At 41.9% G+C, this 27927-nt stretch overlaps 1 protein-coding gene across 4 annotated transcripts in view; it reads right to left on the bottom strand.

The window, feature by feature from the left end:
* Positions 1 to 186: 186 nt before the first annotated feature.
* The window catches only part of PLEKHG1 (pleckstrin homology and RhoGEF domain containing G1), a 140081-nt gene continuing 112340 nt past the window's right edge, over positions 187 to 27927 (bottom strand). For all 4 annotated transcript variants that reach the window (XM_063329291.1, XM_063329292.1, XM_063329294.1 and 1 more), the window contains 15 exons: positions 26408 to 26477; positions 19189 to 19235; positions 18532 to 18682; positions 17392 to 17523; positions 15226 to 15408; positions 15042 to 15137; positions 14838 to 14924; positions 12538 to 12571; positions 11231 to 11326; positions 9907 to 9945; positions 9428 to 9450; positions 8361 to 8579; positions 6777 to 6893; positions 4270 to 5944; positions 187 to 3301 (listed from right to left, as the gene is read on the bottom strand). In XM_063329291.1, the coding sequence (XP_063185361.1) occupies positions 2196 to 3301; positions 4270 to 5944; positions 6777 to 6893; positions 8361 to 8579; positions 9428 to 9450; positions 9907 to 9945; positions 11231 to 11326; positions 12538 to 12571; positions 14838 to 14924; positions 15042 to 15137; positions 15226 to 15408; positions 17392 to 17523; positions 18532 to 18682; positions 19189 to 19235; positions 26408 to 26477 (4075 nt within the window). In that variant the 3' untranslated portion in view covers positions 187 to 2195. The remainder of the gene's footprint in view (positions 3302 to 4269; positions 5945 to 6776; positions 6894 to 8360; positions 8580 to 9427; positions 9451 to 9906; positions 9946 to 11230; positions 11327 to 12537; positions 12572 to 14837; positions 14925 to 15041; positions 15138 to 15225; positions 15409 to 17391; positions 17524 to 18531; positions 18683 to 19188; positions 19236 to 26407; positions 26478 to 27927) is intronic.

Raw genomic sequence — 27927 nt, 5'->3', positions numbered from 1 at the left:
AACATCACCTCCCCCCCACCCCACCCCCGCACACACCACCAATGAACGGAACGGGAAGGTTTTGCATACTCAACGTTTATTAAAAATAGTATGAAATGGTCCCTGGGAGAAGTTACACGCTAGCAGAAGTCCCTTTTTCTGTTTGTTTGGGTTTGCGTACCCGCCCCCCCCCCCCCCCCCCCCAACTCCACTGGTTGCATGAGATACGAGTTAAACAACTTTCCCCTAGCCGTTTAAACAAATCTAGACGTGCGCGGGGGTAAAAGCACAGGTTTACCTTCTATTCAATATTTACAATACTTTACAAGCTATATTAAATAAATACGGGCTCCGCTACAGCATCTTAAATATGTACAACATTATTTCTCAGTCGGGTTTTACTAGATAGATGCGGGTCCTATCACAGTGGACTGTAACAAGTATCCCTGTGGTACGAGCTAGTAAGTACCATGACCAACCAGCCCCCCAAAATAACAATTGCTAGCCAATGTAAGATACGTGCGGTAAATAATTTAATCCATTCTAACAAATTCAAGTCCTTAACTCTTAGTCTACAAGTAATTAGCTGTACACTGATAACGTCAGGTTTTCTTCATGGTAACCAATGTAGTAAATAGTCGGCTGTGCTGGAAGTACAGTGCTCTGTAACTGAGGGAAGTGATATGTGATGAGTAAAAATAGTATTTTCAATATTTCAATTAAACTCCCTTAATTAGTGATATTTTTAACTTGGTACTGGCTTTATCCACGAAATCCAAAGAATATAAGCACCAAAAAAGAACAACAGTCACACAGGATGGGCAGTGTAGACATATTTAGGCTTTCCTCTAGGTACAATGTTTTCAAGTAACAGAATCCAAAGCCGTGCAACGAAGATGACAAAGGGGAGTAAATGTGCAGCATATTGGAAAGCCTGTTCTTGTTGTACATGTCAGCATTTATTCTAAACATTATTTGCAAAAGAACGGAATGTTTTCTCATTTTTAAGCTACTTTCATTGTACATATTGGATTCAATTCAGCCCTGGCTGGTTTAGAAAATACGTATTTTACCTCTCTGTGCCAGGAAAGATCATTTCCTACTACAGGAGATACACTCGCTGGGGAAGGCAGCTTGTCACACAACCAGCAGTATTGCTGAAGCACCTTATGGGCCAAACATGCCACATGATCGGTATTTCAAGCCAAGCCCCATTCTCTCTTGGGGTTACTGACTTTGGGACTTGAATGAACACATTGCAGGCCACTGCATGTAACACACAGCTACTTGACAAATTCACACCCAGTGGCTTTCCACTGCTGGGCTCTGAAGTTACAAGATGCCCAAATTTTGCCTGCTTTTCACAAACACCACCATCACCGGAGGTACCAAACTCACTCTAGCCATCTTCACAAGCAGCGGAGCTCCCCTGCTATTGCCCAAAACTTCCTCCAGGCAAGGACTGTGTCACATCCACAGATCCACATGAAAAGCTGCCGCTGCCCATCCTCTGCCTGTGATGCAGTTACAGAAAGTAGAAGAGGCTTCAGAGACAGAGCATCGGTCTGGCATCCCTCACAAGCACTAGATTTTGTCTAAAACAGAAGAAGTCTGTTCTAAAGTAATGTAGCGTATGCATTGGTCCCACGCACTCGGAATCTGTCTGCCAAAAAGTAACGTGCAAAAAAGTATGTGCAATTGCACACACAGCATGTTGGTGTAATTACCAGAACCCTGCTCAGAAATCTGCGCAGTCACAGGAGTGGCTGCTCAGCTAAATGCTCCCATAGGTAACCAGAGTAATCTTGTGGGTTTTGGATGCAGAACACCGGTCACCAACTCAAAAGTCCAAATAGTAAGGTTTCCACATGATAAAATGGTTTAAGAATCAAATGTCATTGCACCTGGTTTGATGGTAAGAATCAAAGGGTATCACGCCTAACAGGGGAAGAGATGCAAAGGTTAAAGGGGAGGTGAGAAGTCCACCTGCACTGTGGAGTGAGACCCCAGACACAGTGCACACGCGGCCTTCTTCACTTCCAGGATTCTAAACCATTAAAAAAAAAAAAAGAAGATACATTTCACATCTGTTTACATTATTACTGTGATACAATGCCTGATTGTGTAATATTACAGAAATACATGATGCCAGTACTGATTGTCCTAGTATATACTCTGTCACGGTAAGGCAGTACAGCTAGAAATTACTGAAAGCATCAAGCAAAGCTACTTGAACTGAGACACTGAAACTTTTCCCTTAAAGACTGGACAATATTCTGCTGATTAGGAGACGGCACTCTCCACAGGTAGTCGTTCAGTTTATCCGAATCACTATATGCAGTCAGATACGGGGTAAGCGCGTGTTTGCTGCTGGCGGGCTTTGCAGGAGTACAAGAGACAGTTTTGCCGCAGAGCGTTTCAGAAGGAGCAGCGTCTGCGTTACGCAGCTTAGGATCCAATTTCCTTGTTTGGTTCTGAGAGGTCTCCAAGTCAGATCCCTCATCTTCAGACTTTATTTCAACATAGTCGTCATCATCATCCCCTTCTCCTTCCTCAGTATCTTTGAAATTAGAAAAATAGTTCTGAGTGGCCATCTGTGCCGTCAGAGGGGAGGCCCTGTTCACTCTCAGGACCTTTTGAGAATCCTGCAGAATCATATCTGAACAGTTTTCAGGGATCTGCTTTCTCGTATCAGGCCCTGTACATCCCGAAGCAATACCTGGCATCTGATGGCTGTTGAATCGGAAGTTCCTATTCGAATGGAGCTTTTTCTTGTCCGTTTCATTGGGATACACAATTGCTTCTCCAGACCTGTTGACCACAATTGAGGAAGATGACTGTGACCTGCTGTACGCCTGGGGTTTTACGTTGCTTACTCTTCTCCCAAGGGAGTTATAGATGTGATCTTGATGTAAATTTTCTTTGTTCGGTTGGCTTATAATGGCGCTCCACCTCTGTGCCGGGACATGCAAACGGTTAGAAATCTGAAGGGAAGGCACCGAGCCAGCTGATGGCAACTGCCTCGAATTGCTTTTTGTACCAGGTTCTGTATACGAGCTCTTGGACTTTGGGTATTGGGACTCAGGCCATGGAGAGAAGTCAGCCAGCTCGCCGTTGCTGTAGGTAGAATGCAAAAGCCAGTCCTCTGCTCTCGAGCATTCACTGGCAGCCTGGGAACGGGGAGGAGACACAGCCATGGGTGTGGAAAACCTCCCGGCTGATGGCTCCTGAGGGGTGGCCCAGGCTTCCTTTTGGATCTTGGGTGAACTTTCTCTAAAGACGATTTGATCATAAAGCTGGGAATATTCAGCTATTCTGGCACCTAGAAAGGAGAGAGAATTAACTTAGCAGAGGTAAGCTATCCATTCAAACGAGTCATGTGAAGATTTAAAAATCCCAAAAAGCTTTGTATCGGTCAAGAGAAAAGTTTGCAGCTGTGTCTATACCTTCAGCCTCAACAAAGTAACATGAAACAACGGAGGCTGGAAGAGCCGTGCATCGCACTGCATTTCAGTACACTGCATTGAAAAAAAGAAGCATAAAATGTCCTGCAACAGTGAACAGTCATGCAGGACACGATGTAGCACACGGTTCAAATAATACACTGCTTATTTCATGTTCAAATGGAAAAGAACATTCTGAAAATGGCCTGGTAAATAAGATATTTAGAGACTTATTTATAAATAACACAAAAAGGGAAGAACAACACTCTACTGCATGGAGTCCACTGGCTCCACGTCTCCAATTTGTTTCAACTGACTGCGGACAAAAATAGTTCCAAAGCTGTTGCATATCCACAAATTTGCACGTTCATTAGAAAGAGCACGAAGACCAGCTCTTTCTTATCTGATCCCATTCCTTTTAAGTGTGATGTGGGTGATACCTGAACAAACCTACATGACTTGTTAGAAGGTGAACATACCTGAAGATACACCTTTTGAGTCAAACTTTGAAGATCAAACTATTAAAGGAAATAACTGCTTTTCTGTAGAGGCCAGTAGTGCTTCAGGCGCAAGTTCTATTTCCAGCCTAAGCTGAACCGATCTTTCTTGACACTATCCCACTATTTATTCCCAATTTTATCAAGTAACAACAAGAATTTATTGCGATATAAAGGACTATTCATGTTAGAAGCAGACACAGAAACCTCATTTCAGTGGTAACACAGAAAAAGCAATACTGATACTCAACTAGTAAGGTGGGGAAAATTCATAATCTTCCAATTCAGTACACAAACTTCACTGAAAGTTATTAAAGAAATGTATTTGTATAGAAATATTTTTGACATACCAATAGCAGGACCGCCTTGTTTCTTCTCCTCCAGAATGGCAGCAAGATCTTTGTGTTTCAGTTTTTGTTGTCTGCTAGCTGGCTGTTCCTGCTCTGGGCTTTTAACTTTCAAAAGCTGGTTAGCCTTCTTAATTTTTTGACTGTACTGCCTGGCCATCATAAAAACTCTGTTTTTCGTTTTATCCACAACAGCCAAGTCATTTTCCATGCCATCTGCATGCGCATTGGACAGAACACTATTGGCAGATTCATATGGGCTATCTACAAAAGGCATCTCGCTGGAGAAGGAAGATCTGTTCAGACTCATAAAAGAGTTCTCCTTGCACGGTGTAGTGTCTTCAAGCCTGAGATTAGCCTCGCCTAAGGTAGCAGCCCTGGGCTTCACAGTTTTAGGGAAAATAGGAGTTTCTGGCAGAGAGAGAGTAGATAGTGAGTACTCTACATCTTTACTCAGTTCAGGTGTACTACCAGCATGCAACCTTTCCTGCATATCATCTTTACAAACAGGAAAGGCTGCAAGGAGACGGTCTCTTGTCTTTTCTTCGTTCTTCTTGATATAGTTCTCCAGGTCATTCCAAATCTCATCTACTTCCTCTGAGAGTTTATCTGCTGCAGACTTATGGGAGAGTGAATCTGAGTTGGAGGAGCTATCTACTAAGCTCAAATAGTCATTGTCGACAGGAACACGATGGTAAGGACTTTCATCTTCACTGAACTGGAGACTCTCTTCAGAAACAAACTGCCGTAGATTGTCACAGCATGCAAAGTCTTTTTCCAAGCCCAGAAAACTCCGCCTTTTAGAGCATTTTAAGGAGTCACATTTAAAATTCAATAGTGGTGTTTCTGGAAGCACTATGGTGTCATAGATGTTGTCTTCAACAATCCTGAGCTCATCCAAACTTGAAGTAGGTGCTTCTCTACTGAGTAGGATCTCATCCCTACTTGCACGAATGGAGGCCCTGTTTTGATTTGCTGTCCTCTTTTTGGAGGGCGAATCTAAGCTGCTTTTGTTTTCAGCCTCGTAGAGAGAGTCTCTAGCAGACCTCTGGGGGCCACGGTCTGTCTCCTCCCTCCTTGTCAGACCCATCAGCTTTAAGTCTTCGTAGCTTATATTATCATAAACATGTTCGATGTCATCAATAGTCAGCTCCTCTGAAGATTCGGGATACGCATTCATGCTGCTCACCTCTGCTCTCTTCGCTTCCCTTCGAGAACTGCGCTCCCCAATTTTATACCTTGCGCTGGCTGGACACGTGTTACTTTCACCAGCACTACTAGCCCGCCTAACAATTTTGTGACGAGTGGGGCTGGAAGTCTCGTTTTGTTGCACTACCCCCAAGTGCCAGCTGCATGGACGCCCAGAAGAACCCCTCCTTTCTCCACTGACAGCTGAGCTAGCACTGGATGTAGACATCGATGGTACAAACATCTGGTAATCGTCTTCATCATCTTCATTCTCATAAGGTGGACGCCGGCTGGGAAACAATGCCTGCCTGATCTGATGGTCAGTCCAGATGTTTCTGACAGAGGTGCTTCCCCCCAGGATATTCATGATTAGTGAGTTGCTCTGGGGCGTGCTGAATTGTCTAGGCAACTGCGCCTGTCTGGCTGCGCAAGAAAATGGAAGATCGGTATTCAGCTGGGTTGACTCTTCATCTGAGGGGTCCTTGGAGCTCTGTGGAGATTTGAAATACGCAAGTAACGTTAGCCTATGCCCTGCAATGATACAGCGATTCCCTCCGTTCACAGAACTGCCGTAGCACCAGGGTGTCCCGCAGCACGGACTCGGGTGGAGATGGGCAGGGTCTGCCGGCTCCTGGCTACACAGCCAGGGAGCCAAGGTGTCAATGCCAGGCTACTTTGCCTCCTAATCCTTACCGTGGCTGAGAGTTTACTCTTGGCATTTAATAACATGCTACTTCAAATACAAGACACTGCCTCATGCTAACACCTGAGTAATTAAAGGCAAATTTGTTTGGCAGGGGTTAGATTAAACCTTTTATGCTAACTCTGCAGTTTCACAATTGGATTAAGCTAATCCAACTCTGGGCTTGTGCCAAAAATTTTGTTCTCCTCCCTTTCCCCTTGCCTATAACCCTAGCAGAAAGGTATGTTATGCTTTCTAGCACATGCCACTGAAAATTTCATTGTCTTTTTGGAGTAAGTTTTCATCCAGCTCAGCTGGCAGATATAATTTACAGCAAGGCCACACTCCTGCTAATGCTAACGTAAGGAACACTGCAAATGTTCCTTGACAGTGGTTGGGAAAGAGAGGGAAAGATAATTCCTTTTGGCTTAAGTTAATGCTGATTGGTTTGGTTGTTGTTTTTTTTTTTTCCCTGGCCCCCAAAAGAATATTTTTCCATCATACAGATGAATGTTTCAATGATATGAATATTAATACATGACATAAACAGATGACGACTTCTCTGTCTACCTAGGAAAAACACAGATTTCTTTGACATACCTATGATGCATAGCAGAACAGAAGTAAAAAAAATATATACCTGCGTTTCACACTTGTTGAGATTAACACTTCTCCGTTTTTCGACATTTTCTGCAGCTTGACTATTAAGTCTTTTTCTTCCCCCTTTTGATTTCTGCAGTGAGTTTTGCTGCACTCCCTGTAATTTAAACAAAAAGAGCAAGGGAGGGGTAATAAAATCTACAGTTCTTTGTACAGCCTTGTTCAGATGAATCACTAGCAGTTGGAACAGGACAGGTATCCACACCAGGAGGACAAAATGCTCTTGAGTAGTGAGAGCACTGCCACAAGCATGATTCAGAGCCTAGGAAACTTTCTTTACAAGAACCAATTAAGTGAAATCAATCCATACAGATTGTCAAAAGGGGCTGAAAGCAGAATCTGTGTATAAAAATATAGACATAAAAGAATACATAGAAATAGGGTGAGGGAAAGGCTTTAATCTTGTAGCCAAAGTTATAACAGAAGAAGGTGGTCACACAAAAATTCAATTTTCAAAGTTTTTTTTGGTTTTGAAATTGGGAAGGGATAGTCTTGCTATCACTTGTAGTCTTGAAAAGCAGAAAGAGGTCTAAACTAAAAAAGTTGCTGTTATCCAACTTCCCAGAAAAAAAACCAAAAAAACACAAACAAAAAAACCCACACGACCACAGAAGGCCAGAATGTTATATGTTGAGCAGTATCTAAATTAACTCAGAGTGAATGTCATGCACGGTGGGAACAGGGAGAATCTGAGAAGGTATTGTTGCCACACCTAGGATTAAACAGTAAGCTACTATTATACATTTTTATAGCGGTATTCTTCTGCACTTACTCATTCTTTTGTACTTACTCACGTCAGGAAGAGGGAGAATTAAAAGACACTGCACTACACTGATATGAGATACTATTTTATCAAAGATTTACAAAGCAAATACTGTAATTTCAAAGAGGAAATGCGCAGTAAGCTTCAAAAAGCATTCCAATAATAGGTTTTGGATAAATCACAAAATAAATGGACCACACAAGGATATGACTTCACCATCAACTAAACTAAACAAACTGAAAATCTACATTCTTTAATACAGTCACATTTGAAAACTAGGGTGTTAGTCTTTTAACAGTACTACACGTATGTGGAAATGTCACACAGAGCAGGAAAAACTACCACCTGTCAAATGACTGTGCAATAGTAACAGATAAAGGTTCTCACCTTCAGAAATCCTGCTCACAACACCTCATACTAAAGTTCACAAATTCCTATCTACTGCCAGCAGTTCGCAGTTCAAGAAACGCCACATCACATATAGCAGTGCCTGAACCTTAACTTAATATTCAAGTCCCTGCATCGGACACCTGAAGGTCCTGTCTCTGCATGCGGCCTAAAAAGGTTTCTGTCATGGCGTCAGATGGAGAATCAAGGAAAGGTGAGTTGTGTGCAACAGGTAAAAACAATAGCTTGCTGTCAAAACTAGGCTTGAGGACTTTAAAGGGCTAAGTAAAATCTCTTTCAAGCAGTGGGGATTTAATCTTCTGTATAGGGGCTAATTTTACAGATAATTTTAATCCCTCTTCCATCCTCCCCAGGAAAAAAGAATTTCATTTTTCCACCCCCTCTTCTTCCTACCTGTTCAGACTCTTCTTCGTCATCAGCATCAATCTGTTCCGTAGCAGAAGTCTGGAGATTTTCATCCTGATCGCTGCTGTAGGCTGGCTCAATGGACTCTTGAAATTGGCTCTCCAGCCCACTGGGCTCCAAGGAAGCCTTTTTCCTAGAATTCAGCAGGGCTTCATTTGACCCTAGTTTGGTGGCTTGAGATAGCAGGGCTCCTTCAATACTGATCCGCTTTAAAAAACAAAACAAAAACAAAAAACAAAACACCACCACAAAGCTTTGCTTAGAAGTTTATAGAGATATTTTAGTATGACACTGTTTTACATCAGTCTTACAGGCAATGTTTAAGCTATGTTCAGTTAGCTGCACTGAAATGACATTTATAAAGAAATAAGTAAAACAATCAGTATTTTTTCCATAGAATATTTAGAACTGAAAAAAATATATGCAAAACCCCCCACCCCAATCATGGGCTTCAGTGTTACGGCATCCCAGCGAAGTCATGTTCGTAAATCTTCCACACATCCCCACTTTAAATTCCATCCCAAATAAAAGCCTAAGATCTGAAATTCAACATGAGAACTTTCAAGCTGCGCTGGGAACGTCATTACAAGTTCTTACTGAAAATGTAAAAATTAGAAATGCTTGTTTCCATCTGCTTAAGCTGTATCAGCTCTGTTTGGTCATATATCATGATTCAAACATATGATATGTATCAGAATAAGCTAAAACTTTCCAGTTGTATTTAATGAATGCAAAGACATGCTTCAAAGAATAAACACTATCTTTATACACAGAACTTCCATGATTATAGTGGTATTTTTACGTACCCTATAGTATTATAAAGGTCAACCAATATAAGGATCAGTCTTTTTTTTCTTTATTAGATATTCCTGAAATAGTCAGCTGTACTTCTATTGCTTTCATTCCAATAATCTTACTGGAGATGCTAAACAACGTTTATGGTTTTGTTTCTGTTCTTAAAATCAACACAACCAAGATGATGCAGATTCTACAGTAAATACTGTGCTCTGAGTCATCTGAATGTGCTAAACTAAGAAATATAAGAAATGGCTTACCTTCTGCATATCTGGACTTATATCTGAAAACAGAAATATACACTTCATCATTAATGAATAATCAAACTGGTGTCAGTCTATATCCATTCCACTGCTACATTAATATCCCAATTATGAATTCCCAAAAGGGAATCAAATGCAGCAGCAATTGAGCAAACAGCCTATAGGGACCCTGATATAATAGAGACAGGATGAGCTGCACTCAAGGTAATGATTTTGCAACACTGATATGATACGGGCAGCTACTCACAATGGCCAAGACTCTGTGTGTTCAGCTGCCACTTCCTAGAATGTTTACAGGACCAGAACCAAAATGTGGAAAAAAGGGGTGTTAAACACTAACATTTTGTTTTCTTTGCATGCTTCCCCCCCACCCTGCAACGTGTTTAGGGAAAGTTATGGGAGAAAAGGATCCATCTTTACTTGTTCTAGAAGGTACAGAAGCATTGGGTCAATAAACAGTAGAGGAAGTAGCTCACCATTTGACTTCAAAACTTTATGGACTCTAGATGAGGGTTCTGAAAAAGACAACAACATGTTTAAGCACTCCAGGGGCCCAGAGAAAGTTATGGACGTCTTGGCCAACTTTCTATAACATGGATACCAAAGTTTAAGCTTCTGAGCCCATCCAGGGCTCAGAAGGGCTCCACATTTTCATTTCTTAATCGCCCAGTTTCATCACAAAAAAGTATTTGTTTTAAGTGTCAAACCTACAGCTGTTGCCAAAAAAAATAAATGTATGTTTCTTAATGCAGCTGCCCTCCATACAACAAGCCACATGTAAATTTTCATCCCATGTTAAGATTTCCGCTTTCAAAAGACTTGGTCATCTCTGCTATCGCTCTAAGTTGCTGGAGTTTTCCTATGAGAAATACGTATGAGGTACCAACAGCTTAGCAAGGCTTTAAAAGTCTAAGTAGCTGAATGTTACATAGGAGGCCATTTGATCAGTATTTTGTATTACTCCTTTTACAAGCAAAGCAACAAAATCGCAATCTTTCACCTCAGAAACAAAGGAAGATGCCTGAAAAGTAATTAAAATTTGCTTGTTTTTCAGACACAAATGCTGCTGTTGTATAATAAATCACTACATCAATACTCTCATGAACCTTGTTTAAGTCATTCCTAACAACATTACACACTCCAAGTTGGAAAGATCTTTAAATAGCTGGAGAGGGGAACACAGTGAGTCCAATATGAAGTCACCCAAATACACAGACATTTGTAGCGGCTTCAAGAGGAAACTAACAGTAATTTTGGATGGATGTTTGAGCTAGGAGGAAAACAAAACCCCAAAAGTCAGCATAACCACCTCTCAAATCTCTATTGAGATAAGGCAGACATGTCACTATGTCCATAAGGCAGACATTACAGCAAGTAAAGACAGTAATCATGTTTTGAAATAACAAGCCTATCACAATCGGGATGAAACCACTTGTGAGACAGAAGTTACTTGGGGGCGATGGGGGAGGAGAAATGTCAGATTTAAATAATGTGACTGGCTTTCCTGCATATGCATTCTTTTATCTATTAGAAAGTACCAACTGTTCTTTATGCATACATCATTAGGAATGTATATCCATGAAATGAAATGCAAGCAGTGAATAAAAAAAAAAAAAAAAAATCGCACAAACAACAAATGGTTAATAAGATACTCCACCTGTATCTGCCAGTTACTGTGCTGCATTAAATCTGCGTGGAGTACAGGCTAAAGACCAATTCCAAGTGCCTAGCCTCCCCCAACCCTAAACAACCCTGTCTGTTTTCCCTCGTGTCATCTTGGTGGTAAAGGAGTTTATTTACCTGATTTCCGTCTCACTCTGTTAGGAGCGCTGCCTTCTTTAGGCTGGTACGGTGATTTCGTTTCTCCCTCGGGGCTATAGTGGAAGCCGGGGTGATCTGCGGAACAAACAGAGGCACAAGGAGTAAGAGAGTGACAAGGGTGTCACTTCACACGCCTCCGCAGCTCTCTTTGGAGGCATCGCCATCACCCCTCTACGACTGACAAAGTGGCACTTCATCAGAGCCCGAAGCAACATGAGCAAGGCGGTGTGCTGCTGCAGGGCAGCTGTCAACCACCCAGCCATGGAAACGCCTTGCCCGTTTAGTTGTGCCTTGCTCCAGGCGGCTAACCCAGCAACATTTATGCACCATCATCGTGTTTAGTTGCTGGTTTTTCAGTCAGGGCCTTCCTGACCCATACAACTATGTAAGTAAATAACAAGCCCGCTCTACCCCAAGACTCCCTCAACATTTTTATCGCAGGACTATTGTTCTCATTTCCCTGCACTGCTAGGGATCGCTGCCAACACGAAGAGCTAACGCAGGCGGCACCAGCAGAGGCAGCAAGCAGAAGATGCAGCAGCAGGGGCGGTGCAGATGGGACCACACTCAGAGCGCAGACAGCAGCATCACATGCGTTCTCCAGCCTTGGCTCCTGGGACACACACGCAGGTAAACCCTTCAGACACAAGCACAAGCCTGCTACGTCCCAGCACGGAGTTTTCTTGGGGCTGTTCTGTGCTTTCTGCCATGGCAGCTGCTGTGCTAACTGGAGTGCAGGGTGACGGAGGACACCGGGAGCAGCCAGCCGTGCTGCCACCACAGGGACACTGGGCTCCCTCGTGTCCCTTCCAGAGAGGCCGTGCACAGCACGGTGAGCATCTGGCAGACTCCCTCGCTGTCCTCCAGCTGCAGGTTTGCCAGCACAAATAAGTCATAACACTGCTATGTACTTCAAGCTGCATTTGCTAATTGCTAGCCCTTCAGCGGGTCCTAGCCAGGAGGAGCTTATGCTACAAAACAGGAAAGATCATACATTTAGTCAGCATGGAATAAACAAAAGAGAGTGGCCAGAGTTTACAGAAGCTCTAATCTGCCTCATCCGTGCTCATCATACGACATAACTTGTTGGTTGCGGATCAGTCAGCCCAATGTCTACACAGCTTCACAGGATCTGCACCCAATTTTGTTTTTTTCCAGCAAGCTCATAACTGAAGGAACATAAGGCTGGCCGCCTTCGGTCTCAGATGAAACCAACAGTTAAAGCCAAACTTTTGAAGATGGTTTTATTCATTTTTACAAATGGAAGTGAAAAAGAACCAACTTACGTATGGCATCCATTTCTAGAATTGCTTGTTTGGCCTGAAAGAGAAAAAATAACAAATGAAAATGTTAAACTATAAGCTGCAAGGACAAATTACATCGCATATTACACATAGTAGTGAGTTTATATGTAAACAAAAGCAGGTTTAATTTTTGAACTAATAAATATGGTTAGCAGTATTGTTTTCTGTCTCTCTCTATGTGCTGGACACGTTACATATGCGCAGAAGAATTTTGTGAGGAGGAGTTTACCAGAGCTTATCTTCAGGGCTTCACACAAAGCCCTGCTGTTCACCGCACCGAGCAGCTCCACCTTGCGTACCCAGCTCCCCGCTGGCACAGCAAGAGAAGGAGCGCGTACCCATGGCAACACCAGCGTGAGATATTTTGGGGGGGATGCAGTGATGGCACATCTGACCGCAAAAACTACCTTGGCTTCAAAGACAGGGGCTGTGCTGCGCTGAGATCATGCTGTACACACTGGGTCTCCTCCACGGGGACACAAACCTCCAGAGACCTCTCTACAAGTCCCACAGTTTAGAGCCATTGACACACCTCTCCATATTGCTGGGATTGGCAGAAAACCGGCCCTAGTATCTGAGAATCACAAGTTTTTTTGTGATTCACAGAACATTTCCTCCCTAAAAATCAAATTGTTTTACTCCTTGATTATTTTTCAATTCTGAAGTTGTTAGCACAGAAAACACTATCAATCTGGCTTCTTTTAAGGGCTTCCTTGAGGAACAGCTATTAAAAAAAGGAATCTTAATTTGGTTTAAGTAAGATTGAACCCGGATAAAAAGCATCTCATGATTGTTTAAAGTTTGTCACGTTTTTTTTAATAGGAAAAATCACCTGGATGTTTTATCAAGCATATCAGCTAATAAGTGAGAAAATAAACCAAAATAAAAATAGCCTACGTAACCTGCTTGCCCTTCTATTAGGTGCAGTTCACTAATTTTCCACCAGGCGTCAGATATGGACTACTATTAAATCCTCTAAAATCCGTGCAGGGACACATCTCAAAACTAGCAACTACCGGTTTGTTAAAAACAAACAAAATTAAATAAAAAACATGCAGACAACCTCACAGATTTATTTGCTTAGACTTTTCCTTTCTAAAATGGCATTATATTTTTCGTTACATATTTTTTCCATAGATAAATAAAAAAATCCAATCAGTAGTAAGAAAAACATCTTGATACCAAAGCTGAGATCATGCTGCAGTATTTCTTTTTACAAGCTAATAAACTGCAATGAGTATTTACATTGTAAGCATGGATACCAGCATAAACATTATACCTTCAATAAACTTTGTCAACAAAAAGATAAGAGGAGAATCAGTAATAGCAACTGCTAGGGCTTTTTTCTCCCATAATTCTCTTTTTGTTGAAAAAGACAGTACAGCACTGTGTACCTCAGTCACAGGTAACATTTTTTAGCCATTACAGCATAAAACTCAGTGGAAAAAAAAAAGTCAGAGAAACTGATTAGTGAACCTAATACTGAAAAAAAAAAAAAAAACCCAGCAGTAAAACTCGGGGGGGGGGACGACACCAACAGAAAAAAATCCTGCTTCCACGTGAGTCAGTGGTTGCTGTGTCATGACAAGAGTTAACTAGGGTTTACACCCTTTGAGAGGTGCGACATGTTACACTGGGAAACACCACCTGGAGCTCTAAGACAGGATTTCACAAATAAAAGGACGAGGTTTCCCTTCTACAAGACATTACAGCTATGAGTATGATATCAGTGCCTCATTTTCTCTGGCGTAAAGCTTGCTAACTATCTCAGCAGAAAGGGCTCAGATGTCCCAGCTAGGGATGCAGGGTTTGCAATGGCTGGGTTGTTTCTGCAAAGTGAAGTGTCTCCTGCCAGTGGCTTCACTGCCATGACATCTAACCAAGACAGATTAAAATTAGCTTGGTAAGGTCTGCACATGCTGCAATTAGCGCACCTCAGTGTTGTGCAGACAGGCAATATCAAGCTAAGGTACACCTTTATATACTCAAGCTTTCTGACATCGCGTCTCTGTTACTCATGTCTTAGCAGGCAAATCCTAATATGGACAGCAATGCAGCTAATCCAGTTAAATTCTACTCATGTACCAAGCCCTGTAGATGCTTTTAGCGGAACTTTCCCATTAATTTGGAGGAACTTTTAAAGACATAAGGAAACAACATGTTCATCTCCTGGAGTCTAAAATTTCTGTCAATTACCACACATCTTGCAGCTAACAAGATGGCTCCAAGTTAAACGCATGTACAAGGAGGTGGTGAGGTGGTGGGGTTTTTTTAATTTTTACCTTGGCAGGAATTTTAGCAGGATGATTTTCTAGAATTAACCTCTTCAGGTGAAGAATCCAAAGGCGCTTGTCTTGCTGCGACTTTGCCTGATAAAAAAGAAATTGTAGCACCATGAGAAAATGCTTGACTGCACCATGCAGGCTAAGGAATAACATACGGTCATCAGTCAGGTTACCCAGTGGGCAGGGAGGTTTCCGTCATACCTGGACAGTATGTTGCATCTTGGGATTTTTGTAGTGGAAGACGCTAAAGCTAAGTGGTTCCTTTGGTATTACTTCAACAAGCATGAGATTCCCACACTGCAACAACAAGAGGCAACAATGTGAGTCACAGGGGAGTTTTGGGGAAACCCAGAGTCAGCGCATGACCACCTGCTCTCCAGCATACCAGTATGTGAGCTTTGTATACAAACATCTCGTCTCTCTTTTTTGTAATTAGCAGCAGCTTGTCGAAGAGGAACAACGTGCGCTCGTTTTTGGCTCTCTGAATGCGAAATGTTCCTTCTAACACCAGCTCCCCGTAACTCGTGAGGTCCGGCCCTTTCCAGTTAGTGAGCAAGCTCTGTATCTCCTGCAACAGACCAAAGAAGAACAGACACGTTCATTTCGGAGATCTCTCTTAAATAAAGACTCAAACAAAAACAGCTGAAGCCATTCCCACTCTCCTGTATGAGGTTCAGCATCCGACAGCGTAAAGTCACCATGCACCGTTACTGAGGTTGGTAGGTCACGTGCAACATTGCAGCCAGGCGCTCGGAGGCCTATTGCGAAGCCCAGACTAAAACCATAGAACCATAGAATGTGTTGGGTTGGAAGGGACCCTTAAAGGTCATCTAGTCCAACCCCCCTGCAGTGAGCAGGGACATCTTTAACTAGATCAGGTTGCTCAGAGCCTCATCAAGCCCGGCCTTGAATATCTCCAGGGATGGGGCCTCCGCCACCTCTCTGGGCAACCTGTTCCAGTGTCTCACCACCCTCATTGTAAAGAACTTCTTCCGAATGTCTAATCTAAACCTACCCTGCTCTAGTTTAAAACCATTGCCCTTTGTCCTATCACTACATGACCTTGCAAACGGTCCCTCCCCAGCTTTCTTATAGGCCCCCTTCAGGTCCTGGACGGCTGCTATAAGGTCTCTCTGGAGCCTTCTCTTCTCTAGGCTGAACAACCCCAGCTCTCTCGGGAGAGCTGTCCTCATGGGAGAGGTGCTCCATCTCTCTGATCATTTTTGTGGCTCTCCTCTGGACCCGCTCCAATAGGTCCATGCCTTTCTTGTGCTGAGGGCTCCAGAGCTGGACACAGTAAAATGTGCCCTCCTGAGTAGTGGTTTCCTCTGCGTGGACCCAGTGAAAAGCCCCAAGCTCCCCAGGACAGCCTGCTGTGAAAGAGCACGACCCCATCCGAATGGCAGTGTGATAGCCCACGGAAGACCTATCCTTATGGCTGCACAAACAGATTTTACTTTTTAAAAGCCTAGGTATGAACCTAAACATTTTCCACAACCCCATACATTTGCCAGCTGAGCTCAATAAATTAATAAAAATTAAAAAAATCACCACAAAACCACACCGCTTTTCCAAAAGCGTTTAACCCTCTTTATTGCCAAATATTGCTGGTTATCATTACTCAGATTCATAAAGGGCTGTTGGTAAGTCATTAGCATGCATTTCCAGCAATGTGTTGCAAAGGTTAGGATGCTATAGGCAAGACATCATCAAATGTAATTCTATTCTCCCAACGCAAACAACAGCAACAAAAAAAAAAAAACCCACAAAAATGAGAGCCAATAAGTACCGTTTATGTTAAAAAAAAGGGACAAAGAATAACATGACACAGATTCATGGAATGGTATAAGGCTATTACTCCCTTTTATAAACTAAAAAATCCCCCCAAATTTTCTTAAAGCAATATAAATACTGCTGATGAAAATGTAATGTAAAATCATGATTCACTAGGAAGTTTGAAACAGAACGACCGTTCTGTTTCCACCGAATAGTTTGCTCTTGATGACAAAAGTTACTGAGGGTGTAGCTTTTGTTTTCTCCTCAGAAATTCTTCACTTGAAGCGAAGTTAAACTTTTTCTAACTATCATATTTCTAGGTTTATACTTTTCATAAAGCAACTGACAATGAGTCTTCGGAAGCCCAAGAGGAAAGTACTTAAACAAGAAGCACAAGAAACGCCTCAAAACAAAACTAATCAGCACAAAGGGGAGAAATCGGAAACCACAGGATTTCTGAACAAAGCCATGCCCTAGGGTTGTACAGCAGTGCTGTACAATTGAGGGAAAGGAAGAAAGAAAAGTTATCTTAAGTTCCATATTACTGCAAAATAAATGCTTTACAGGATGCTGCTTGTAGGGCGGAGATGTCTGAGATTTTCCTGCAGCAGCTATGACCGTGGTCTCTAAGATCAAACAGCCACAGGCGTACTCAACAGGAGTCTAAATTATGACTGACAAAGATTAAAAGAAAAGATAAACTGAAAAACGTTAGTGGCATATAAATTGACAAAACCGGCTCACAAACACCCACAAAATCTCATTGGGAACTCACTTGGAGCCTGACGGCGTGTTCGTGTTTCCTCTTCATGTCATTTATATGCCATGCCACTCTCTGCATGGTATCTATGGCATCCAGCACCACATCATAGCCCTCAGTGTCCTTGTCAAGATGGTTTTCTATTTCCTAAGACAGGAGGGGAAAAAAACAGTCCTGTTATTTCTAAATTAATTTTCCCAGCAAGACGCAGTACTATGTTTTTATCTGCACTATTTTGTCTTTGCTTTGCAATCACCCAAACGCAACGTTCCTGCCTTTGTTACTATTGCCATGTTGTTATCAACTTGATTAACAGAAGATGACTGACAAAGCCAAGCCTTTACGGCCAGTTTAGCAGCAACAATACTTGCAGCAGCTGATGAGAGCAGAGAGGCACAGAAAGAGAACGCGGCACGCTGAGAGGAGGAGACTTTTTTCAGACAGCATTTAACGGCTTTCTTAAAACACGGAACATATCTACACCCTTATAAAACCCTGATGGAATTACACCACGCATTACTTTACAGTTGGAGAGAAGAAAAGCACCAGACATTTTAAATAAGGATCAGTGTCTTTACACTTCACTAGAACAGGACTCTCTAATAGGAAACATATGTGGAAAACGTTAACAATAAAGCAGGAATTTCCGAAACTTGCTTAACGCAATTCACTGAATATGGAAAGAGTTCCCACTTCCTCAGTCATTCCTCTCCACAAAAATCTTACCAATCGGGGTGTTTATATGTATTTATTCCTTCTTTCAACCACCCCCAGCATTGCAACATTTGGAAAAATGCTGGTTTTCCTTGGAACAATAAATTCATGTACAAAAGTGTTTAATGATGACAGGAATCTTACAAAGAACTTCAGAATTACAGAGAGTTTAAAAAAAAAAAAAAAGCAGCTAATTATTTGGACACACAGACTGATTCAATGTGTCCAAAACAATTACCATAAATTCCCCACCCCAAATATATGCACGTACTGTGAAATGACGAAGACAGAAAGAGTCTGCATACGTAGAAATCTAACACCCCCAAAAGAAAGAGGGTGTAAAGAAACCCACAACCTTTCTAAACATCAAATCTTGTACTAGAAGCAGGAACTTTGATGTGCAGTAGCCCTAAACAAAATACATTTCTAATGGGTGCTTACGTGCAAAAGCAGGTGGTACTTGAGGATGCGCTGGACAGGTTTCAAGAGATAAGAGCCCAGGGGCAGCGAATGCTGAAGCGCTTCTTGCCGCTCTCTGAAGAACTTGGCCAGTGTCTTGTTCCTCATGCATTCTGTCAACGCAGCCACCGACCTGGAAACATCAATACATAGCTTTAAAACACACTGTCTCCGTAAGTCTGTAGGTAAAGTCAAGAACCGTTTGTTTCTTTCCTTGTAAAAGGGGGCAGCAGGTTCCTAAACCAATCACTGCTGCTTGTTTTTCTGTTTTAAGTTATCTTATGCATTCGGTTATGTATTCCTTTGACATGCAACCATTCTGTCTTACTGGGAATTACATATTTGGAGCACTGCTGAACAAGGCAATCATTTCCTAAAGAAGGATAACAGCAATGAATGACAAGAATGGTCAAAATAAAACTTCAGATGAACATCCTTCATTTTTTGTTGGGTTTGGTTGTTTGGTGGGTTTTATTATTAAGTTAAGAAAAAAAGTAAACTCCTTGCCCCTGCCTCCGGTTGTGGAGTGTGAGAGGGCATGATTTTTTTGTTTGTTTGTTTGTTTTCTATGCAGTGTGTAACTTACATTACATAAACAGGCCAAGGGACAAAAGAAGAAAGGGAACCCAGTATTCCTACCTTGGGTAGTTGGTGCAGTACTGTGTATATATGTGGAAATCTTCACTCTGCATGGGGAGGAAAGGTTTACATATATTCACATTTTGCCAAAACTAGCATCTAACAGATCTGCAAGATCAAGATGATGACATTAAGACAATGCCTCCTCCAGTTCCTGATCAATGAATTCACTGTGATAGTCCTAACACTACCACAGCCCTACTAACTGAATTTCATTTTTCCTTTTTTGGAGATTTTTCCTTTACCTAAAGAGAAAAATTAGAAAACCTAAACAGAGATAAAGCAAGTAGCTTTGCAACAGAGCCTCCAAGGTCCTTTATGACAATCTATATATCCTAAAAAAACCCACCAAAACCACAAATAACACCAACACACATTCCCCCTTCAAACAACTGATGTGCACGTACCTAGTTTTTTGTGTGCGAAAGCACACACGTGCTTGCTGGGAGAAGTAAGTTTTGCAGGTTCTGCTCAGTGTGTGATTTTCAATCAACTATAATACTTTGACATTTGAGCACAGTCTAAGCATGAAAATTTGAAGCCACAAAAGTGATCTTTTTAAATTTATTTATTTTTTTTTTTAAAAAAGTAAATTATGACTTTGTGAAAGCAGGCAGTTATTACCCAAACAAGTTGTAACTAGATTTAGCTGGGTTTCCACACTTGCCTGTCACAGCGAAATTACCCACACTTAATGCTGACAAGCTTCTCAGAGCAAAAGCCTGAGTTTTGTTCTTTCCTCCTTGGCCTAAGATTTTTTTCTTAATCACCATTATTTAATTCAATGCAAGAACAGGTTCCTGTGTGCTTTAAATTCACATCTGCCGATCAACTTCTATCCCAAATAATGCGCCATTTTTGCAGCTTGCTGGAGTCCTGAAGACTGCAGAACTGTCATAAAGCACTGCAGAACTGCCAAGTGCTCCTAAAATAAATTTTCTTTCCTAAAATAAGTTTTCTTTCCTGAGCCCTCGATCGATAGAAAGCAATCCTCTGGTAGTAAACAAGACTCCAGTTTCCACTCGAAGCATCTTCAGAAGGGACTGTGGGGTTCTGCAGCACAACAGCTGTGCTCTCGAGGGGCAGCCTCCCACGGGTAGTCGCTGGTGAATGGCGAGACCAAGAACCTGCCTTCACAGAAGGCAACAGTGCTCTGAGGAGCAACACCATGTGGGGGGAGGGCTGATGCAGGCCATGCCTTATGCTTCTCATTGTTGGGTTTTGGGGGTTTTTTTGGCTATTCATCAGAAAGACCCAGCTAAGGCAGTACCCCTCTCCATTTCTAACAGCGCTGCTCCCTTCCCCCTCTCGCAGGAGTAAAGCGGGTCATGCCACTCATTTTTCCAGTGAGGACCCCATATAATGTAAGGTGCTACTCCACATGAATACAGGTCACTGCAATTCATTTCAGTATTTTTTACTGGATTTCAAAAATAACCATTCTGAAAAAATAACTAACTCCAGCAAACTTCTAATAAATGTTTCTCTAGGGGACTGCGATCCCCATTTAACTCACTAGTGGGCTGTAAGCTTATTAAACTGCTCTTTGTTTAGAGACCAAGAAACTAATTAAATGTAGTCTCGATACAAATACAGTTAAACGGTTCAGCTTGTTTTTTCACGCTTGGTCTAATTTTGCTGTCACAGCTAGTTTTTACGGTGGTGTACGAGTGCCCTGTGTCCGCACCCAGAGACAGCGAGTCTGTGTCAGAGCTTGTCCACGTCCAGGCATGGGACCCTGGCCGCAGCTCCAAACCCTCTCCGCTCAAAACAAAGAATTAAAAAACCTCAGAGCAGTACAGACATCGCACTCTGTCATTTTCTATGGCAGTCACTACCAAACTAGCTAGCACTTGTAATAAGTCAAGGTGCTTAAAAGTGAGCATTAGGAAGAAATTCAGTATGACAAAAAAAGGTGATTTACTTTATATATGCATATATTAATACAAGGCTTTCGTTCAGGGGCCTTTGGTATAAATTGTAATATATTCCCATGGCTACAATCACAGAATAATGGAATTTATAGGACTATTTCATAAGCAAAGTGCAGAACATTTTGTGGCAATTTATTTTTCATATATATTTTGCTTGTAAATATCATCATGTGATTGTTCTGCTTTTCAAACAAAAAGGAAAAGAATATCCGTTGTGAAATTCTAACAAATGAAAGTATTATCTGTAAAACAAAGAAGGCCAAACACTGCAGGGTTTCAGAGTGAACTGAGCGCACATTCCCCCACAAAATCAAAAGCAAGTGTGAAATCCCCAGGAGCCTTTTCACACTCTCCCTCTTGGTTTTGTGTTTTTGGTTTGGTTTTTACACAAGGTCAAAACTGCTTTCAATAGGATTTTTGGTTTTAAAGGAATTTTAGTCTAGCTATTAAATGGAACTAACTTATATTAAAAGAAAAAGGTGGTTTCTCATGCCCTCAACACCTCTAAAAACTTTAAGGATGGTTTCACAATCATCCCTGCTTTCTGAACAGACATGACGCCAGATTTCATGCTGCACTTACGCGCGTACTTGTTTCATTGCGCCACAGCTCATTTCATCACACGAAACCATCAGAGAGCATTTACTTTTACTGAGAGCATTTGTTTTTACCGAGCTATGTGAGCATAATGCCAGTAGAAAGACAATTACATGTATTTTGCCTCCAGAACGAGGCTGGTGATTCAAAAGCTGATTTGAATCAACATCATGCACCTTGCCCTCAGTGGGATTCACGTGAGCATGTCAGGAGAGCGGCCGAGAGAGCCACTTCCAAGAGAGGCTCTTCCCCAGCCTGAGGAAGCCGCGCTACTCAGGACGGTCGTTTTCCCACTGCCTGCCTGGTCACCCAGCACCTCAGCACGGCCAAAGAAGGGACATCTAGTTCACACACCCAGCTGGGTCTTCTCCGCGTCACAGCAGGCTCCCCAGAGCAAGCACTGTGTTACTGGGAGCGTACCAGGGCACAAGCCCTGCAGGGTAAAGCCAATGCTGTGAACTACGTTCAGAAGCAACAGAAAAAACAGGACTAAGATGGATTTAATATATTTCCATTAATACTTTCAACACTGTAAGCGAAGCACCAGCTATGCTCATCAGTATTTCTTTGGATGTTCTTAAACTTACTCAAGCTTGAAGGTAGGTTTTTTTCATCTCAAGCGTCTTCAAACCAGATTGAAAACCATCTCTGCAGGGAGGCTGGAGTGGCTCCAGAAATCATTTTTAATCTGGGGGCCCAAAACTGTTGTGGTAGAGGGTGCAAAAGCTGAGACCCAAGCCGAGAGTTCATCCGCACTGAGTACATGTCACCACACCGAGCAAAGCCAAGGGCAAGCAGATGCCAGCTATACTTAGCTTGTCCCCTGCTGCTGAATCAATTCACTGTGCGTCTCCTCCGCATGAAGTGAAGTGCCAAGCACGTGGCTGCGTCCCCGATCTCCTCTCAACTCCTGGTGCGCTGCGCTTTTTTATAGCCATAAAAGGCACTTTAAAAGAAAATGGAGACTGAGAAAATGAGCTGAGTCAGAGTGCGAGCTGAAGCCAATTGCCTGGATCTCCTCTTCATTGACGAGATGCTAGATTAGAGTAATTCTCCCTTTCCCCTTGGTTAAGCTCTTGGTGTGTCTTTCAGAAAACATATGTTCTGAATTTCTGGGGTGCTGAGTGAGAAAAGCGACATGCCAGAATTGTGCTCTCCTTTACAACTCACTTCAATGTAAACGTGTAGAATACTGTAGTCAATCTTCTAATTAACATTGGCATCATTACTATGAAAATGAAAGACTGAGTTGGCAAGAAGACTTACAAACAGTTTTTTATGTGAATAATTAAGCTATAGCTAAGCTTGCACTGGAACCTTTTTACAAGCCTCTGATTACAGTTACCAGCAAAATATCTCCAAGACATTTAAAGAATTAGAGTTAATAGAGTTCTAGAGGAAGAGGCAGGACCAGAGCTGGTAGAAACTAAACTAGTCCACCACTACCCTCACTGGCAGGTTATTTCTGTGCAGCAGCCATCCCACGCTGCTTAAACAAATACCCATCCACACCATCTGCAGTTCGGGGCAGAAAGGCACAAGCAGCAATTAATGACCAGACAGCAGGCTTTAAAAAAAAAAAAAAAAAACAAAACAAACACGTTTTTCTGCATTTGTACCTATTTGCGTGTGAGTTATTAATGAATTAAAATATGTGGAGGCAGAGGGATTTAATACAATGTTGTAAGTTGTTATTAAATATTTATACAAAGTCACAGCTTTGCACAGCTCTTTTATCCGTTAGTGAGTTTTATGTTACTGGCTAGTTTACACTGAAAACATCTTACTGAAGTCTGTTAACAAATAAAAGCTGCCATTTTAGAAGCTAATTACGTGGGGCACTCAGCACAACAGATGTTAAGATAAAGATTCAAATCCACAATGATGAGGTTTTTTTTCCAAAGTGATTTGATAATCCTTACTCTATTTCCCTTAAAAGTTGCAAGGCTGTTTACTACTCAAGCGTGAAAGTTACACACAGGAAACACAGTGATGTACGATTGTGCGAGGGAGGTATAATATGCTACACAACAAATCTTATTGAGCAAAACCAAATATCAAAGTCAAGTTCAAAAGAAAAAGTCTATCAAATTTAAGATCAAAACTAGATCTTAAAAAATTAAGCTCACTAGATGTTTTCACAAATATAAAACGTTTTAGTTCCAAACAGCTCCAACGTTACTTTAACCGTAACTGTTCTGTTACATTGCATAACCAACTTTGTGTCCTTCCGCGTGAACCCCGAAGGAAGAGATGGCTATTACTTTGTGCAGTTACTGAGCTTTGTGAAATGCAAGAAGTAAACGCAGTACCTACAGTGAAAACTTGATTGTTAGGTTTAAATTCCTAACAACTACAGTATCCACAGATGAACCAGTAGGGGCGGAAAAAATGGCACTAGGGCACCAGGTTACTAGCGTAACCTAAGCACGGTTCCCCTGGAAGCATTAAAGAAGCTCCAGCGCAGCTACATCCATTAGCTAAGGCTGTGAGCTATGACTTCAGCATGATATTATCCCCGTGCTTAAGTCACAGTGAAGATCTAGCACACTCGAAGCAAACAATAAATGTAAGTCCCGTAAGATTTGAAGGACTGCATACTGCCAAAAAAGGCAGTTTTATTTCCACTACTGAACGCTTGGAAGATACAAGCAACCAAGAATGGACAACCGGAGTCTGTTAAGACAGTCAGCAGTTGCTGTAATGACATTTTCATGGCAAAACCCAGAACTGTGGGGTATTTTGGTATTGTTTGATTTTGCTTTTAAGTGTTTGCACTTGTCTGGATGAAACTAAAAAGTGCTTGTTAGGACTGCAATCTCTAGCAATTTCTGAGCCATCAGGCAGCTGCCAGCCAATAATACAAACACTAAAAGCATTTGACAAGAGAACAAAAAGCACAGGCAATGATATGCAGATGGATTTTGGAACTAATGGCCAGAAAGTCTACCAGAAAACTACTTTTAGCTGGCCAATATGAATGAGAGCACAACTTTTTCCTGGACTTGCTATTATCACTTGCACCACCTCTGTTTCATGTCCCAGCCAGGAGTAGTCCCAGCGGTCCCAGCGATAAGCAGAATACAGCAGAAAGATCTACCAGGTCCAAACTCTGCTATCTGTAAATATCCTGAAGGCCTCACAATTGGCCTTCACTGCACGGGCACTCTGTTGACTAACACTCAACTTCTTGTCCGCCAGGACCCCAGATCCCTCTTTGCTAAGCTGTTTCCTAGTCAGCTGGACCCAGGGTGCGCATGGGGTTATTCCTTTGCGCTTGCCCTTATCCCATTCTCTCTCCTTCAATTCAATATAGGCTACTTGGAGCAATAACAACATGCCACAAACCCCATTGCAATGGGGCAAGAAAAGACATCCTACTTTTGTAGTAGTGGTGCCAACACTAAGACCTCTCGGTGCTTACAAAAGATCAATTACTAGATAAATAACAGCTTTCTCAAACTCAACTCAAGCAAGCGATCCGGTGAAAGAGCAGCACTAAGCTGGTACCATCACTCCCCTTTACAATAAAATCCCTTATGTCACAATAGCGCCAAACAAATCACTGGACCACCCCCTCATGGTGGTCCAGTTAATCCTAAATCCCTGTCTTAGATCTATTACATTGAATGCTTGGTGCTGGCAATACTGAGTCCAGGACAAAGTATAAAAGGCAACAGGGTTTGGCTTTTTTTGATGAAAAAAGGCAAACACATCTACAGAGACATTATCCAAATTTAAACAACTACATGCCCCTTCTTCCACTCCTCTTCCCCCAGAAATACCATGGAGCTGGCATTATTTCTTAACACATTTGGGTTCTACAGATTCACGGCATATCTCTGGTGAATTCTGCAGTGAACTAGAGTCACCTGTAGCCCAAATCACTTAATCACTTTTTGTCCTTCCCATTATAGCCATTCCCCTTCTCCCTGACTTGCTCTCTGGGTTTCCTACAATGAAAGATACCTACTTTGATTCCCTGTATTTCTCCTGCACCTAGCAACTTCTCCCTCCCCATATATTTGGCTCCAGAATTACCCAACAGAATAAAGATGTCAGATCAGTGTTGAGAAAATGCAAAGTATTTCAGAGAGAATGAGATTTGAATCTTAAGGCTAGACTTTGGGCCATCCCCTTTAAAAAGAAAATTAAAGATATGGTTGCTAGATTCAGGAAAAAAAATGCAACTCAGAGAACAATATGGCCACAAATACGTTAAGGTTATTGCCTGTTCTAAAAATGCAGCCAAGCTGTATCCTCTTGTTCTTTTTAAGCTGAGAAGGCGTAACTGGAGTATTACTTGATTACCTAATATTAAAAAAGGAGAAAAAAAAAGAATCCCTGTAATAGCCCACAAAAAAAAAAAAGAACTAAAAATGAACTCTGGATCAACAGCTCCACCAGTTCAGATGTACCTATTGAAGAAAATAACACTTTTTTCTTCATTTTTGAAAATGCGAATCTGAGGCTACGGATACCTACCATCACCACCTATCACCTCCTAAGTGAAATTCCTTCCCTTTCCATAAATTTGCTAACTTTTCTTGGTTGAAGTCACACAAGATGTCAGAATTAGGTCTCAAAAGCTAACAAATTAATCTTGTCCCAGCATATCACTCTGCATTCCCCCATATCACTCTGCAGCAAGTGGTGGTGTGCTGCAGACTCCTGCAGTAGCCACTTACCTTAGAAACAAAACAGTCTGCTATAGCCACAGGATCATTTTCGCAGTTTTCCAAATCTTGCAGAAGTTCACTAAAACAAAGAACAGGAAAAGGAAAGAAAATTATTGCACACCTTTGAATAGACACACCTGTACACTCAGAGCCAGACAGCGCCTCATCATTCATGGCACTGATAACAACACAGGGAGTCCTAAAAAGGGAACGAGAAGCCCTTTGGTGCACGTCTTCCCCCCTAGATGTATAGCTGCTGGGTTTTTTTTTGTTCTTTGTTTGGATGCAGAGGAGCACTTTAAGGAAATGGTATTCCCACATACCATTCCCACGTACATCACAATGACCATGGATTGCTGGTCTCCTAAGCAAAGCTGAGCCTCTTCCTTCAGACTGACAGCTCTTCTATGATACTCATAGCAGTGTAAGTCAGACAGTTCTTCAGCTCGTGTATCAACTAACACAATTTAAAACTAACAAAATTTAAAAGATACTGAAGCACATGCCCTGTCCTATTAATACTTCATATGTTCTAGGAGTTTTACTTGACTGAGGGAGATGAGAAGCTGGTCTGAAAAACACAGATGAGAATCAGGGATGGATTACACGTACAAGAAGAATGGTAATAAGCTCACTCAGGAAAATTTGTCTACCTTTAGTGGGTCTCTTCACTGAAGAAAAATGGTTAGCCTGGAAAAAGTTTTCTGGAAGGGAATATATAAATTCTACATGCATAAAAATAAAACCTTACTGAGAGGATTTTATAATTTTGACATGCCAAGCAGGAAATGAATTCATTCTAACAGGAGCAAAGCAATAAGGGAGCATGTTCACTGTTGTATGAAACTCAGTTCTCGAAAGCCAATTCAGTGAAAGAAAGAGCTCAGGCAGAAGAAAACCTCAAAGGTCTCTCCTTGATCCAAATAGGCTTTAGTCTTACTGAAAGATGTACTTGGAAAAACGAGAGGAGAAGATGAGTTTTCTGCCAAATTGTTCTTTGATAGAACTTTTCTTCCCACCCCCACCCCTACTTCCCATCAGATGATTTTCCGTTTTGGGCTGCTTTTCTCCCGGGTCACAGCTGGTTCCCTGAATGAGTTTTGCACAAGAGCTGCTAAGCCTATGCCTAGGGAACTACCCTTTTCCCCTCTAAGCTTGCACAATTTCCCTCTGTAAGAAAAGGAGCAAACCAGAAAATTTTCCTGACTTGTTCTTTGCTTCTCTAATTACTGGAGGAAGGAAGGGGAGAAATCAGCAGCCAGTCACAAGGAACAAAGACAGACAAAGACCTTCGGTTCAGTGGTCACTAAGCCAGTCCGTACAGCAACAATTTAACCTCCACACCTCAACTTCTCCCTTCAGCAAAACGCGAATAAAAATATGACCCTTGCTTGATACCCCACCCTCATGAAGCTCCTTTACATCAGCAAAAGTAGGAAGCTGTAGCAATGGTGACCATAACCATTAGTTATAATGGCTGACTGTGTTCCACAGATGAGCTTTGGAAATAATACTGAACACAGTGAACA

The sequence above is a fragment of the Chroicocephalus ridibundus genome, chromosome 3 (genome assembly GCF_963924245.1).
Source record: "Chroicocephalus ridibundus chromosome 3, bChrRid1.1, whole genome shotgun sequence".
Classification (NCBI taxonomy): domain Eukaryota; kingdom Metazoa; phylum Chordata; class Aves; order Charadriiformes; family Laridae; genus Chroicocephalus; species Chroicocephalus ridibundus.
The sequence above is the reverse complement of the archived record's forward strand: the minus strand, read 5'-3'. Positions and strand labels throughout refer to the sequence as shown.